Here is a 15,853-nt window from a genome sequence, read left to right on the forward strand (position 1 = left end):
CCCGCCCCCGTCTAAAAACCTAGCGGCAGGGAGGGTGAGTTTCAGTTCCATTTAACTGACAATGGATGACAGTTTCAAGAAGTTGCAATAACAGATTGTGCCTTTGATGTGGTTTGTCGGCATAAGGTGATTGGATTGCAAGTTTTTTCCCACAGGGCAGGATACATTTTTTTCTCTCAGTATCAAGTGTCTGGAGGATGTTATTAAATGGGGAGTAGATATGGAGGATACAGAGCGGTCATGGAGAGGGCATGGAGAATACATGGGGGCATAGGAGTGGCATGGGTCATCTGAGGGGGTTAACAGATATGGGCGTGGGTTAGACGGAGCGATGAGGGGGTGAGATTTAGGGGGCTTTTCAACAAAGTTGGGAGTTTGGATATAGTGTTGGCGAACTGAGGCGCACTCACATTCCGCCCGCTCTGGTTGCAGCTCGCAAACTGCGCTGCAAACCCGACCCAATGTGAAAAGACAAAACGGGCTTGTGCAGTAGTCACACATGGGTCAGCTGTGCAGTTTGCCAGCCACGAACGTGTGCAGTCGGCTTTTCCCAAGCCCTGGGGAAGGTTGAGAACAACCCGTTAGGCTTTGATGGCGAAGAAAACACCACAATTCTGAGTTTTTCCAAAGGCGCTGTAGGATGGTATGTTTTGACTGCACAGTACGGTAGCACAGTGGTTAGCACTGCTTCCTCACAGCACCAGGGACCTCGGGTGACCGTCTGTGTGGAGTTTGTACATTCTCCTCGTGCCTGCGTGGGTTTCGTCCGGGTGCTCCGGTTTCCTCACACAGTCCAAAGATGTGCCGGTTAGGTGGATTGGCCATGAGAAATTGCCCCTTAGTCAGATGGGGCTTGGGCGGGGGAGAGGGCCCACGTAGGTTGCTCTTTCATAGGGTCGGTGCAGACTTGATGGGCCAAATGGTGGGCTCCTGCACTGTTGGGGTCCTATGACTGAACCCTGTGTAAAAATAAATTGAAAATAAATCGCAATCTTTCTCCATTGTCCAACTGTTCCAACAACCTTTCCCTCATGCACCCACTGGGCCTCAACCCCCCCCCCCCCCCCCCTCAACATACCTTCTCCTGACACCAAAACCCATCATATGTAACACAATTTACAAAAGATAATTTCCGACCTCCAGTTGGTTATCCCTGTCACGCACGTCGATACATAAATTGTCTCTATAATGCAGTATTGCTGTATCACACATTCATGTTAATCCATGAGATAATGGAGTAAATATATGTGTTACCATTTAAGGTGATAAAATAACTGCACCATCCAGTCTTCCTGCCACAGAGGACTCAAACATCCAAGGCCAGAGGAAAATTGGTGGAGCATTTGCATTCCACAACTCTCTGCCCTGTAACCATGAATGGGCTGAAAGTTTGAGCGTCCTAGAGCCAGGCCGACCAAAGTTGAAGAATTTCGCAACCCAGCCTCGATTGTTGTTTCCCAAGGTCTGGAGCAGCCAAAAGGGTCAGTCTGTCGCTGGAATTCTTTGTATTTCTTACGGAGGTCATTCTTTGACAGACCTCATTTCATCCCTGCTCCAAAAATAGACAAAGGAGCTGAATTCAAGAGGTGAGGTGCCATTGACATCTCGGCAGCAGCTGACCGAGTACGGCATCAAGGAGCCCAAGCAAAACTGAAGTCAATGGGAATCGGGGGAAACTCTCCGCTGGTTGCAGTCATACCTGGCTCAAACGGAGATGATTGTGCTCGTTGGAGGCAAATCCTCTCAGCCCAGGCATTGTTGCAGGAGGACCTCTCGGCTGTGTCCTAGGCCCAAACGTCTTCAGCTGCTTCAGCTATGAGCTTTCCTCCATCATAAGGTCAGAAGTGGGCATGTCCACTGATGATTGCACAGTGTTAAAAATCACTTGAAAGTCCTCAGATACTAGCGGAGTCTGTGTCCATGTGCAACAAGATCTGTCTAACATTCAGATTTGACTGATTAGTGGCAAGTAACATTCACACCACACAAGAGGCAAACAATGCACCAAGAGAGAGAAGCTAACCTTCTTCCCTTGACGTGCAAAGCCTTTGCCATCGATGGGCCGAATGGCCTCTTTCTGCACTTTAGGAATTCCAATCCATGGTTCTAAACAATTTCTGAAACATTTCAGTGATGTCTCAAAATATTATAGCAGATGCAGCTTGGGGTTTTCTTTATCGCAGCATTTTTACTTGGGCATTTGTTCACTTACGAATCACTGATCTTTCCTGTAGACCGCGAAATCCAACATCTGTATTGGTTGTGCGTGCCAGTGTTGTGCACGTGTCCAGCTGCTGACAGATACGAGATCCTGTTCCAACTTGTTCCGTGCTTGGCACTGATGACCAGCCTCATGTACATTGGCCCTGGAGTTCCTGCAGAATCACCAGGGGGTGTTGTGTTGGTTTAATTTCATTGGTTTACTTTTGATGTTGGAATGACAACCTGGATGAAAAAAATCAAAGCAGTAAAAGTGGGCGTCACTGGCCAGGGAAATGTGGCAAAGCCCTTTCAGGGTGGGTTTGTGACCATCTGCTGTGCTTGATCTTGTGCTAAACGAGGACCCTGAGCCAATTCAAGTCTCCAATGTAATCACTGCTCGGATTAACATCTGCTATCACTTTCCATCAATAGATTGCTGTGAATGAGAATCTGGCCGCTCCAAGTAGGAGCCAAAATTGAATTTGGCTGGCATGCGGCAACCCGATGAAATGCAATATTTGCTGTTCTTTTTGAGTACCAGGTGGAGGTTGAATTGCCCGTCCCACAGCATTCAGCTCGAGATGCTGCAATTTTCCTTCACTGCTGCACAGGATCACTTAATTTTTGTGGCCCTAATTGTTTCGACTCAGTCTGCTCTCCAAGAATCATTCATCCATACGCAGTTTTAGCAGGGATTGCTGTTGGATCTGGTCCATTTGGCCTGTTTTATGATAATTCTGGTGGACTGTTACGGGTTGGCCAGTGTCATTTTAACTGCTCTTACCTCATTTCCAATCTTTAAGCTTCAATCAGTGTGGGCAGGAGGTCTCATTGCCCAATGGGCAGTGTCTCTGCCTCTGAGCAAGAAGCTCCGGGATCGAGTCCCACCCCAGGACATCACCCTCGTGAGGGTTATCACATCCCTCCCCCCCTTGAGTCCGAATCATCCCCTCACTCACGCAGCGATGAGACCTCTTTCATCGGTGGGCACAAGACCTCAGGTTGAAGGCAGGTAGAGCCGGAGTGGGGAGAGGCGTGAAGGAGAAGGTGGATCACTGTTTTTGTGTTGAGTGCCGAAGGAGCACAGACAGAGGGAAGCTCATCTTCGACGCTGACCTCCATTGGAGGATCAATCTCCGCAGTCTCCATTTTGGACTCCAAATCTTCATCGGCAGGGGGTGGTGTGGGGGAAACGACTCTCAGGTCTCCCATAGGCTGAGCTGCCTTGCTGGAGGAAGTCGTAATAGGCGTCGAGGACATTGTCTCTGTTGAAATCATCTCCGCTGGAGTTGGTTTCCTGCTTCTCAGGTGATCCAGGTGCTTTTTTTCACAGCCTTTTCTTGGACATTGACTTTCATCATCATAGAATCTACAGTGCAGAAGGAGACTTTGTAAGAAACCGGACCAGTCTTCCTGGGATCCATTGGGTGTGATCTCCAGAGTTCCGCTCATAGACGGCATCTCCTGTTTCGAAGGTCCATTCAGGTCTTTTGATGTCATAGTTCCTTTTTTGTGTCTCCTGCTTTGACTCCACCTTCCCCCCATGTTTGACAGTAGACTTCAGAGGTAGGTTTTTGATGTCATTTCAATACAGTCTGGGAATTGAGAATTAAAGCAATTGTGAACAGTTTGTATAGCTATCATGACAAGGAAATCCTAAAAAGGGTTGGTGCAAAATCCTGGACTGGATTCACTGTTAAAAGTGGAGTGGGAGCTTTGTTTCAAAGTGTCATTTGGAAAACCTGGACTGGAGTTTAGAATGAAAACCACTAAGGGAAAGCATTATTATTGAGAGAAGAGTTTAAAGCATGTTTTTGGGAGTGGATTTTAGAAACTCTCAGGTGGCAATCATCTGGGGGATTCGGAGGAGAAATCTATAGAAAACTAACTTGGGTTCAGAGCAGAGTGTGTGTAGTGGACCACAGCCAATCAGTGTGCTTAAAAGGGACTTTGTGTTAATGGGAGCATTGTTACCTAAAATGTGCTTTGTAATCTGTATTAATCTTAAAATCTGTGTATTTTTTAAGATAAGAGGGAAATTAAGGAGTATTGTATAATAATCCAACTTTTCATGTTTAATAAATGTATTTTTCTTGTTGTTTTAGCTAATTAGTAGCCTTGTGACTCTATTCCTCCACATTTTATAAAAGAAAAAGTAAAGGTTACAGTCTTTTGAGCCTCGGTTCCATTCTCGGATCTTTCTGTCCAGCTATAACATCAACTGGGATTGTAACATAACCTCCAATGAAGCTTATCTCATGTTGCCAATAGCCAGTGTAGAGTGGAATAAACTGAATTGGCTGAATGAGAAGCAGACTGTATGTGGTAGTTAAGTCCAACGTCAAAATAAAATTTGTACTCTTTTAATGTAAATCGAACCCTTCATTGCTCCCCATCTCAATGTTGTTTATTCCTTGAACTGGAAAATTGGAATAAGCTCTGTAACTGGCTGAGAAGAAACACATTTCTTGAAGTCTTCTTAGCTCCCACCCAAGGTTGTGATGTAACAATTCTGCAATTCTGGGACGCAATGTATCAGAGAGCTGGTGAATCGTGACCCTGTGTCATGGCCAAGATTCAAAAAAAAATTGCTCTAAATTGTTGTGAGAAGTCAATATCTCAAAATGGAACAATTTAATAAAACAATTGATTGTGTGAAGGAGATATAGGATCTAATTGTATTGTAGTATTTTCACTTTCTTTCAGCAGTATACAACACTTACATAGCAGTCTGCGTAATGGCTAGCTTCTTGCAAACATTGAAACCTCCTTATATTTCCCCCACTTCAAATTCTGAACCCTCCACTTAATTTCCAATAAATTATTCAACTGAATGGAACCCAGGTTCCACTCACTGGAACCCAGGTCCTGTCGCACTGAGAGCAACTTAACATCTGCCTCCTTCGATCTCCACCGCAGTCCAGAAGGATCCAGGTGGGATTGCGCTTGTTTACGAATTGCGATGCTTCAGCATCTCTTCCTTTCCCTGCATTAAAAGCAGATTCTATTGCTGTCTATGCAGCCGAATACGGGGAGCCATAGGAGGTTTCAGACCTGTGATTTACACAACCCACGTGCCCAGCCTTTCAAAGCTTCCGAGCAGAGTATCAGTAGAAAGTCAGAAACACGTCATGGTGCTGTGATAGTTGTCCTTCTCACTTCACTGCTACGCTGGTCCTGTTGCTCTCTTTCCACAGTAGAACCATGTGCTGTTCTAATCCTTGGTGGCTGCACCTCCAAGATGCCGAGTTCTAAGTTCTGGAAGTCCCTCTTACGCCTGTCTATTGCTGGTACCAATGACGTAGGTAGAAAGAGGGATGAGGTCTTGCATCAAGAATTCAAGGAGTTAAGTAGTAGACTAAAAAGCAGGGCCTCTCAGGTTGTAATCTCATGATTCCTCCCAGTGGTAGAGGTGAGTTGCCTCACATCCTTTAAAAAGTACAGGAAGAAGTCTTACAACACCAGGTTAAAATCCACCAGGTTTGTTTCAAATCACTAGCTTTCGGAGCACTGCTCCTTCCTCAGGTGAATGAGGAAGGAGCCATTCACCTGAGGAAGGAGCAGTGCTCCGAAAGCTAGTGTTTGAAACAAACCGGTTGGACTTTAACCTGGAGTTGTAAGACTTCTTACTGTGCTCACCCCAGTCCAACGCCGGCATCTCCCCATCATTTAAAAAAGTACCTGGATGAGCACTTGGCACGTCATAACATTCAGGGCTTTGGGCCAAATGCTGGCGAATGGGATTAGGTGGGCAGGTCAGGTGTTCATGCGTCGGTGCAGACTGGATGGGCCGAAGGGCCTCTTCTGTGCTGTGTGATTCTGTGATTCTGCGATTTCTCCTCTGAGGCATTTTTTAAAACCTACCTCTGACCTATATCTGGGCACCTGCCCTAATTTCGCCTAATGCTGCTTGGTGTCAAATCTTCTTTGAAAACATCCCAGTGAGGTGTTTTGGAACATTTTATCGTGTTAAAGGCACCATATAAATGCAAGACTTGTTTAATGCCAAAAAAAAATGACGCCTTCCTACTTACTTTATTTGTGATTGCAGTGAGCTGGAACTGCACAGATGTAGCTGCACTCAGGACGAAGAAGAATGATGTGACTATAGCATACGCATGAAAAGATTTTATTTAATTCTACTAAGATTTCTAAACAACAAAAGGAGCAGCTGTTGAATTAGGCTCGTATAGAATTCAGCAATTTCCTGCTAATCCCCAGAGGAGGGTCCACATCATTAACACATGTCAGAAAATGAGACTGTAAGGATACAAACTACAGTGGCAATTTGTCAACTGGTCAGTAAGCGTCTCTCACTGCCTTCACTGCTTCCTTGCATATTGGGTCCAGCTTTCCATCACCTCCTGAAAAATAAAAGCAGATGAAAAAGCAGTGGAAAATCTCAGTAAACAGATTTTGAGCCATTAAAAAAAAAAATCAACACTGAGGAACTGTTTTAGATAATCTGGAACAGAAGCAAAATATTGCAGATGCTGGAAATGTGAAATTAAAAACAGCAAATATCAGAAATACTCAATAGGGCATGCATCATCCATGGAGAGAAACAGAGTTAACGTTTCAGGTCAATGATGATCTCAACGGTTATCACCTACCAAAACATTACCACTGTTTTTCTCAAGCGATGTTGCCTGACCTGTTGATTATCTACAGCATTTTTGATTTATTTTAAATAATATTATTTCTGCTCAAAGCTATTAATATATACTTTATATATATTGTTAGGTTTGTGCATTTGAAACAAGGGAAAGTTATTACATTTTATTTGACCCAAAAGTGGGGGCCATAGGAAAACATGAAAAAAATGTTATATTTTGGAAAAGTTGGGTTCAAATAAGTGCTGAGGACAATGGAATCGAAGATGAAAGGGAAAAAACTATATTTCAGGACAGATATTGAGTTTATTTTTTTGTTGGCTGTGTCAAGAAGGCCTCCTGGAATCAGCTCTGGGGTGGGAGGAGATGTGCAGTTTGAATCAGCCATCAAGTCAAGCCAACAAAGTCTTGGGCTACAAAAAGCAATCTTCTTTCTGAAGGCTTCTTAGATTTCCACAGTGGAAGTGGGTGTGAGAGGTTGTGTGGTACACCTTATTAAAGCGACAGAAACTTTGGGCTGGAGTCTCTGCCCCGCCGTGCCACATTTCTGCCTCGACCCGCCGGCGGGATTCTCCATTATGCCGGCCAGTCAATGGGGTTTCCCATTGTGGGGCAGCCCCACGCCGTCGAGAAACTCCCGGGCACTGGCAAAACAGAGAATCCCGCTGGCGGAGAATCCCGCCCTTTGTCTTAGGTATTATTACTAGGTTTTTATAGTTTAAGATCTAGAAGGGCAAGTTGCCTGGAAGGTATTTACTTGTGGGCCTGAAGTAGGACATCTTTTGGAGAGAGTGTTTTGTAAGACTAATTTTAACTATGTAATTGGAATCTTGTGTGCTGAACTTGTCTTTTCTTCTTCTTAATAAACCTTTTACTTTTAATTTTAAAATCACAAAAGTGTTACTGGACACCTGAAAGCCAAGATCAGTACGTTTTTTTCTGTACATTACGTATGGATTTTTTCCAGTTGTATGAATACTGCAGGTAAGTCAGTATTTGTATAAATTTATAGGAATATGGGAAGAGGAGTAGGCCATTCAGCCCCTCGGGCCTGTCGTGCCATTTAATGAGATCATGGCTGATCTGTGGGCTAACTCCATATACCTGCCTTTGACCCATATCCCTTAATATCATAGATTATCATAGAATTTACAGTGCAGAAGGAGGCCATTCAGCCCATCGAGTCTGCACCGGCTCTTGGAAAGAGCACCCTACCCAAGGTCAACACCGCCACCCCATCCCCACAACCCAGTAACCCCACCCAACACTAAGGGCAATTTTGGACACTAAGGGCAATTTATCATGGCCAATCCACCTAACCCGCACATCTTTGGACTGTGGGAGGAAACCGGTGCACCCGGAGGAAACCCACGCACACACGGGGAGGATGTGCAGACTCCGCCCAGACAGTGACCCAAGCCAGAATCGAACCTGGGACCCTGGAGTTGTGAAGCAATTGTGCTATCCACAAGGCTACCGTGCTGCCCGTATCTTTGCTTAACAAAAATCTATCCCTAAGTTGAACAATTGTTCTAGCTTCAACTGCTGTTTGTGAACTCCAGAGTGGGTGAGGGAGTGGGAACCCCTCTTTCAAAGGAAGCATGGTGCCCACTCCCCCGATCAAGGAATCCAGCATCAGAAAGGAATCCATAGAATCCCTAGTGCAGAAGGAGGTCATTCGACCCTTCGTGTCAGCACCGACGTTCCGAAAGAGCACGCTACCTAGGCCCACTCCCTCACTCTATTCGTGTAACCCCGCGCATTAATCATGGCCAATCCACCTCACCGGCACATCTTTGAACACTAAGGAGCAATTTAGCATGGCCAATCCTCCCAAACTAAGGGGGCCCAATGAGAGCCATGCCTCAACTTGTTTCCGATTCCGCCCCTCTGCTACCCCCCCCCCCCCCCCCCCGTCCCCCCCAAACCCCATCAATCTCTCATGGCCTGGGATCCAATGATGATATCACAACTCGGTTGGATGTCAGCCCACCAGTAGCCACTGCCTCCCAATGGAACTGCCATTCAATTGAGTTGCTGGCCTTTGATTGGCTGGATGCTCTCAGTGGGCGAGACTTTGGCCCCTGAGTTCCTTGATGCTGAGGAAGTCCTGACACTGTCCAGTTAGGTACCTGATTGGCACTTAGCAAGACAGACTGTCCTGAAAAGAGATATTGCTGTTAGCTGTTATGTTTAACGATTTCATTGGTTTTCCTCTGGAAGGCAGCCTGATAGAATCTTCCACAGAATGTGGAGGCGTCCATACCCCGGCCACATTATCAGCCCACCCAGTTACTTTGCTGTTCACTTTGTGTTCTCACTCCATGTTAATTCTTTCAATATTCTTGTCCGAAACAATGAGAGCCTTCAATGTTATTAAGGGACTGCACCTGGCTGTGCACGGGGGGGGGGGGGGGGGGGGAATGAAGCACAGATTGTTGAAATGACAATTACCAAGGGGTAATGACTGTCTTTACTGGTATTGATTCATCTCAAATCATCAGGAATCAATAATTGTGTCAGACAGGTCCCATGATTAAATCCTCAGTACTCAATTTCAATACAGGTAAGTAGACGCAAATAGAGCTGAAATGCTGTTGAAGCTCTTGGTGTTTCCCGAGGAGTCAGTCAGTGAGGCTTGCAGACAGCGGAGGGTGCAAATTCACTCTCAAACGTTGGGTTTGTTGGAATGAAATGAAATGAAATGAAAATCGCTTATTGTCACAAGTAGGCTTCAAACGAAGTTACTGTGAAAAGCTCCTAGTCACCACATTCCGGCACCTGTTCGGGGAGGCTGGTACGGGAATTGAACCATGCTGCTGGCCTGCCTTGGTCTGCTTTCAAAGCCAGCGATTTAGCCCAGTGTGCTAAAATGAAACTGGTATCTGGAAGGTGATGCTCTCCTTCCTGGTGGCTGCCTTCATCTTGGACAACTGCCGCTGGCAACTGCCTGCCCAGCTTCTGTGTGTGCCTCCTTCTGGACTAACCTTAACCTCATGGCCACAAACCCCTGGGTCAAACTTATTGACCGGCTGTCTCCCAAACACCCATTACCCCTGGAACCAGTAAGCAGCTTGCGTCTGATCGGCTAATTTTGCTTTGGTCCAGCTGCTGGTCTTCGTAAGAATCCCTGGGCCTCAATGTTTAATGTCCATAAACATTGTCCAAGTCCCACGCAGGGGCCTGAATTTGTCTCTTGGCGTACATGACAGACTGGCAGACCCGGACAGAGATGTAAACACCCTGCCCGACGATGACAGCAATTACTCTCTGGCTGGCTAGGGGAGCCACTGCTTTTGGGGGTGGCGGAGGGGAGAGGGAGAGGCTGGAACAAGGGTCGGCTGCTCCAAGAAGCCACCTGTGGGCAGGGGGTTTGTAGGACACACGGAAGGACGGCGGCAAGGCCGAGGGAATAGCTTTGGGACTTGCCGGAAGGCCGGACGCTCTTCAGAGGCAGAGAATCTCTGCTATCCTGCAGCAGGGACAGGGCCAACGTGCGAAGGGATTTGGGCGGCACGGCGGCCAGAGGACAAAGCCAAGCAAGTGGCAATGCGCGGAAACAGCCCCTCGTCTCTCGGTCGACTGCTTACGGAGCATTCTGTAGGCAGTCAGTGAAGGACAGGGGATGACAAGAGGAAACCTCAACATCTAACCCAGGAAGCTCGGACAGAGGGGGCGGTGATACTGAGCAGCCATAGGATTGTGTGGAGGACCTGGTGTAGTGTCAGAAGAGGGCGAATGACCGCCTCCGCCCCTTTACATCTGAATGAATGTATCTGTGTGGACGTGCATTTGGTGGGTTTGGAAGGTGCTACACGATCAGCTCCAGATGCAGAGGAGGCCTGTGCCAACAAGGCTGTTCACGACTGGAAAGGATGGCAGGTACACCTAGAAGGAAGGAGTCCTGCAATGTGTTGGGCACATGGACCATTGATGTAGGAGAGGAGCTTGTAAACTTCTGCCATGGAGAAAAAGGACTTGTGAACGTGCTGATGTCTTCGCAGGTGAAGAGGAAGGAGAGTGACTGGAACATAGCCAAACAGATGGCTGAGTTGACATGCGAGCAGCAGACGAGGTCTGCTGGTTAAGGTGAGGCGGGATTTTTTGAGTAGGATAAGGGTAGACCTTTGATGGGGCGAGGGGGGGACAGCTTTAGAAATGGAGGGATCAGAGGTAAGGAACACAAGGTTATGTTCCTCGGTGTTCCTCCATTGTTGGAATCATGCCCATGTGCAGAATTTAGCAGCAGTCACTTCCTCCTTAATGCTCGTGTACATTCATTGCTGTTTTTCATCCATAAGGTGGATCATCGTCCAGAGCAAGAGAGGATCTGGACAGTCTACCAATAACATTGGAGAAGGAGAGTCCTTCAGATGTTGCAGTGTCACACTGTCGCTCTGCGCCTCGCACCACATTCGATACTGGCACCTCGGTTAGGTGGAGCCTGTCGGCACAAATAATTCCGCATACTGGGGAAAGTACATCTATTCACATGAGCAGCTGTCGGAGACAGAGGGTGCCCATTCCCTGACAATCGGAGGGGTGGAGACCAGGAAGGTGCTGAGGATATCGAGCCACTGGAGCCGTCCATCGGGTGGAAGGTGCCGGATGTCCAGCGGGAGTTACGTGGAAATCTGGCAGAGATTCCAGAGGGTTTGCACTCCCTGGGTCAGTACAATGGAGGAGCACATGCAGGGCATGAGCACTGCACTCACCCTCTCCTCTGAACGCACGGCGTTCTTCATCGAGAGATTGGAGGTTCTCACTCCCCTGCACTGGCGTAGCAAGGGCGGGGCTGGAAAATGCAAAAAGCCGTTTAAAAGTTCGGGCAGAGTGGAAAATCCCACCTGTGGGAGGGACCCTAAAATTCCGCCAAAGTGAACACACTTCAAAAACAAAATGCTGCATTGGCTGTCAGGTGCTTTGAGACGCTTGGTGCAGGTGAAAGGTATATAAATGCTGGCCACTTGGAAAAACATCATTGTGATACCCTGATGTGTGCCTGATATTCTCTGTAATATAGTTGTCAATGTTGCACATTATTCAGGGATTTTTGCTCTTCCACGTTTACAATGCAGGATTCCACTTAACCCGAATTGAACCCAGACTCAGTGAACATTTGGTGAGGAGTAACATTGTGATGTCCGGAGCATTAGTTACTAATTTTTCTGTAGCCAGTTCTGCTGCATTCAAACATGATTGGTTTAGAATATAGTGTATCTTTGGAACAATTATTTTGACAGCACTCTGGAACGCTGCATCCTAAACAGAGGCCAGCAATTTCCTTCCAGATGGAAAATGGGGAAAACCCCAGAACCATGAAGAAATAAAGGATGAGAAAAAGTGTCAAATTTGACGTAGATGTTCAAACAATGGGAGGCAGTGGCGTAGTGGTATTTTCACTGGGCTAGTAATCCAAAGATCCAGGACAATGCTCTGGGGACCCGGGTTCAAATCCCACCAGGGTAGCTAATGTAATTTGAATTCAATAAAAATCTGGAATAAAAGTCTAATGATGACCATGAAATGATTGGGAGGTACGGTGGCACAGTGGTTAGCACTGCTGCCTCACAGCACCAGGGACCCGGGTTCAATTCCGCCCTCAGGTACCTGTCTGTGTGGAGTTTGCACTTTCTCCCCGTGTGTGTGTGGGTTTCCTCCGGGTGCTCCGGTTTCCTCCCACAGTCCAAAGATGTGCAGGTTAGGTGGATTGGCCGTGCTAAATTGACCCTTAGTGTTCAAGAATGTGTAGGTTAGGTGGGGTTTCAGGGCTAGGGCAGGGGAGTCGGCCTAGGCGGGCTGCTCTTTCAGAGGGTCGGTGCACACTCGATGGGCGGAATGGCCTCCTTTTGCACTGTAGGGATTCTATGAAATGTATATCTAAGTTTGCGTGTTGGTAAACTGCCACTGAAAATATTTCTTCGTACAAGCAGTGTATATTCCAATGGTCAATAACAGTAATTAAACTGGAATGTGAACATCAGGTTGATTTACACAAGCTGTCATGAGGAAATGCCAGGGTAGGTATACCAGGCTCATGACTTTAAATATATCGTCATTTAAATTATCTGATGGACAGAAAGGTGAGCATTTTGGATTGGTTTTGTCACATTCTCAAAGTTGTTTGGTCAAACTGCCTCTGTAAACACAGCAGGAGAATTGCAGCATCAAATTAAAATCAATGTGCTCATATTCAAAGGACAGCAGTGATCACAAGGAGCCACTTAAAAGTTTGGTTCAATTATAATGATGAGGTATTGAAGCGGTAAGACACTTCAACAGTTCCCTCTGACCTTAGCGTTTTCACTCGCGTACCCAGTGTTTGATTGATGAAGGAAAGGCACTTTGGGATTAAACTGAAAACTGATTTGGCTTAAAAGGACGTAAGTTTTTGCTATTAATTACAACACTCCTGCAAAGGCACCGTCTGTTAAAGAAATATACAATATTTCCTTGAGCTCCATTTTTCACATATTCAATTGCAGTAATATATGAAGGAGGAACGCAGGCAAAAGTATTTTTTAAGTACACCATGTTACATACTGCACTCCAGCAATATTTCACAAATTTAAAAAAAACTTAAGTACATGTCCAACAGTCAAACATCGGAGTTGAAATTAAAACAATCAACAGTGTAATGATATCTAGTATATCATCTTTGTGTATAAAGTATATCATCTTTGTATATATAGTATAGTACGAAGTCTTACAACACCAGGTTAAAGTCCAACAGGTTTGTTTCGATGTCACTAGCTTTCGGAGCGCTGCTCCTTCCTCAGGTGAATGAAGAGGTCTGTTCCAGAAACACATATATAGACAAATTCAAAGATGCCAAACAATGCTAGGAATGTGAGCATTAGCAGGTGATTAAATCTTTACAGATCCAGAGATGGGGTAACCCCAGGTTAAAGAGGTGTGAATTGTCTCAAGCCAGGACAGTTGGTAGGATTTCGCAGGCCAGATGGTGGGGGATGAATGTAATGTGACATGAATCCCAGGTCCCGGTTGAGGCCGCACTCATGTGTGCGGAACTTGGCTATAAGTTTCTGCTCGGCGATTCTGCGTTGTCGCGGGTCCTGAAGGCCACCTTGGAGAACGCTTACCCGGAGATCAGAGGCTGAATGCCCTTGACTGCTGAAGTGTTCCCCGACACTTCAGCAGTCAAGGGCATTCAGCCTCTGATCTCCGGGTAAGCGTTCTCCAAGGCGGCCTTCAGGACCCGCGACAACGCAGAATCGCCGAGCAGAAACATATAGCCAAGTTCCGCACACATGAGTGCGGCCTCAACCGGGACCTGGGATTCATGTCACATTACATTCATCCCCCACCATCTGGCCTGCGAAATCCTACCAACTGTCCTGGCTTGAGACAATTCACACCTCTTTAACCTGGGGTTACCCCATCTCTGGATCTGTAAAGATTTAATCACCTGCTAATGCTCGCATTCCTAGCATTGTTTGGCATCTTTGAATTTGTCTATATGTGTGTTTCTGGAACAGACCTCTTCATTCACCTGAGGAAGGAGCAGCGCTCCGAAAGCTAGTGACATCGAAACAAACCTGTTGGACTTTAACCTGGTGTTGTAAGACTTCGTACTGTGCTCACCCCAGTCCAACGCCGGCATCTCCACATCATATATATAGTATGTCATCTTTGTATATATGAATGATCATACAGAATAGTGTGTAATTATAGCATCCAGTCACTAGATGGAGTAAGAGCACATCTCTTAACCCATACGGTGGTCCACGTGCTCTTGGAGTGGGTTAGGACGAGAGGGTTGGAGACAGTCGTGATTTTCAGTAGTTGTAGCTATTTGATCTAATACTTAGCTTTTTCGGCATACTTAAGAATTCACAATTTATAGCGTAGTGTAAATAAATTGACTTTGATTTTGTACAAAGTCTGCATGTTCTTTGTAGCAACACTACAACCTTAATAATATTAATTTAAACAAACAAAGAACATCACAAACAGTAGCATCAAAGCCTCATAATTGAAGACAGGAGCCGCTGTGATAAGGTTAAGCTGTAGATAGCCAATAGTGACAGGGCGGGAAAAACCACAACATCACGTCACAAAGTTTACACTCAAAAAGTCTAACGATTCCAAATAAATGGTTTTACTCATTGGCCTAGTTGGTATAATTCACCGCTAGTTCACTGAACATAGAATGTTAAGCATGAAACTCCAACCCTAACAGCCCTGTGGGTGTACCTACACCACATAGACTGCAGCGGTTCAAGAAAGCGGCTCACCGCAGCCGTCTAAAGGGCAATTAGGAATGGGCAATAAAAATATTGGTCTAGCCAACGATGCCCACATCGCGTTAAATAATTGTTAGTCTAAGTTTATCATAATGTTATGTATAAAATCAATTTGAGAATTGGTTACCAAAATCAAGATCTTTTATGTTACACTTGAAGACGGACTCTCCTTTCACAATAAGCTCCACAGTATTCCAGTCGAGAAATTGTTCCAGAATCCAACGATGACCATTGGCCTCCAGTATAGCTTCAAAAATGAGATAAAACGCCATAAAATCTTATTTCTTTCTTTGAGTGTTTGGAGAACATCCATCACACAACCAACAATTACGCTTCAGGCTACCCTTTGTATAAAACACCAATCAATTGTCATTTAAAAATCTTGATTCAAAAATGTAAGAGTGATAAACTGCAATACCCTGACCGGGCGAGGAGTGAATGTTGAGGGAAGAAAGAAAGCACGCAAAAACGCTACCAATGTCAGAGAAAAGGTGGAAGGGAAGAAATAATTAATCCTTAATTAGTCCAATTTTTACCCAGCTCCTCCCAGGCTGCCAAAGACAGATCACGATCAGAACTGAGAACTGTGGTCCAGTCTCAAGACCATCAATGGACCACGCCATGCAGGATCATTGATCACTGAGTATTATATGCTCTTAAACTATGTATCGCTCTCATTTAAAAACTGAATACTTTAATGTGAGCTCCTGTAAGTAATATTAACCAAATTCAATTGGCTTCAATAGAGATTTAAAATGGGCGGTGTTAAAA

The 15,853-nt window shown here is 45.7% G+C and overlaps 1 protein-coding gene across 1 annotated transcript; it reads right to left on the reverse strand.

Moving 5' to 3' along the window:
- Positions 1–6,315: 6,315 nt before the first annotated feature.
- c28h10orf53 (chromosome 28 C10orf53 homolog) lies at positions 6,316–15,354 on the reverse strand. The gene is made up of 2 exons (XM_072491346.1): positions 15,210–15,354; positions 6,316–6,566 (listed from the first exon to the last, which is right to left on the reverse strand). Exons 1-2 carry the CDS (start codon positions 15,352–15,354, stop codon positions 6,502–6,504), a joined length of 210 nt encoding a protein of 69 aa, XP_072347447.1. The 3' UTR covers positions 6,316–6,501.
- Between the last annotated feature and the right edge of the window lie 499 nt (positions 15,355–15,853).

Source organism: Scyliorhinus torazame, chromosome 28 (assembly GCF_047496885.1).
Source record: "Scyliorhinus torazame isolate Kashiwa2021f chromosome 28, sScyTor2.1, whole genome shotgun sequence".
Taxonomy (NCBI): domain Eukaryota; kingdom Metazoa; phylum Chordata; class Chondrichthyes; order Carcharhiniformes; family Scyliorhinidae; genus Scyliorhinus; species Scyliorhinus torazame.

What these genes read in the sequence shown, in the direction of transcription:
- c28h10orf53 (XM_072491346.1), bottom strand. Translation starts at nt 15,354, where the DNA reads ATGGCGTTTTATCTCATTTTTGAAGCTATACTGGAGGCCAATGGTCAT. An exon ending in CATAAAAGATCTTGATTTTG is followed by an intron (nt 6,567 to 15,209) that starts GTAACCAATTCT and finishes TTTATTTTTCAG; the next exon opens with GAGGTGATGGAAAGCTGGAC.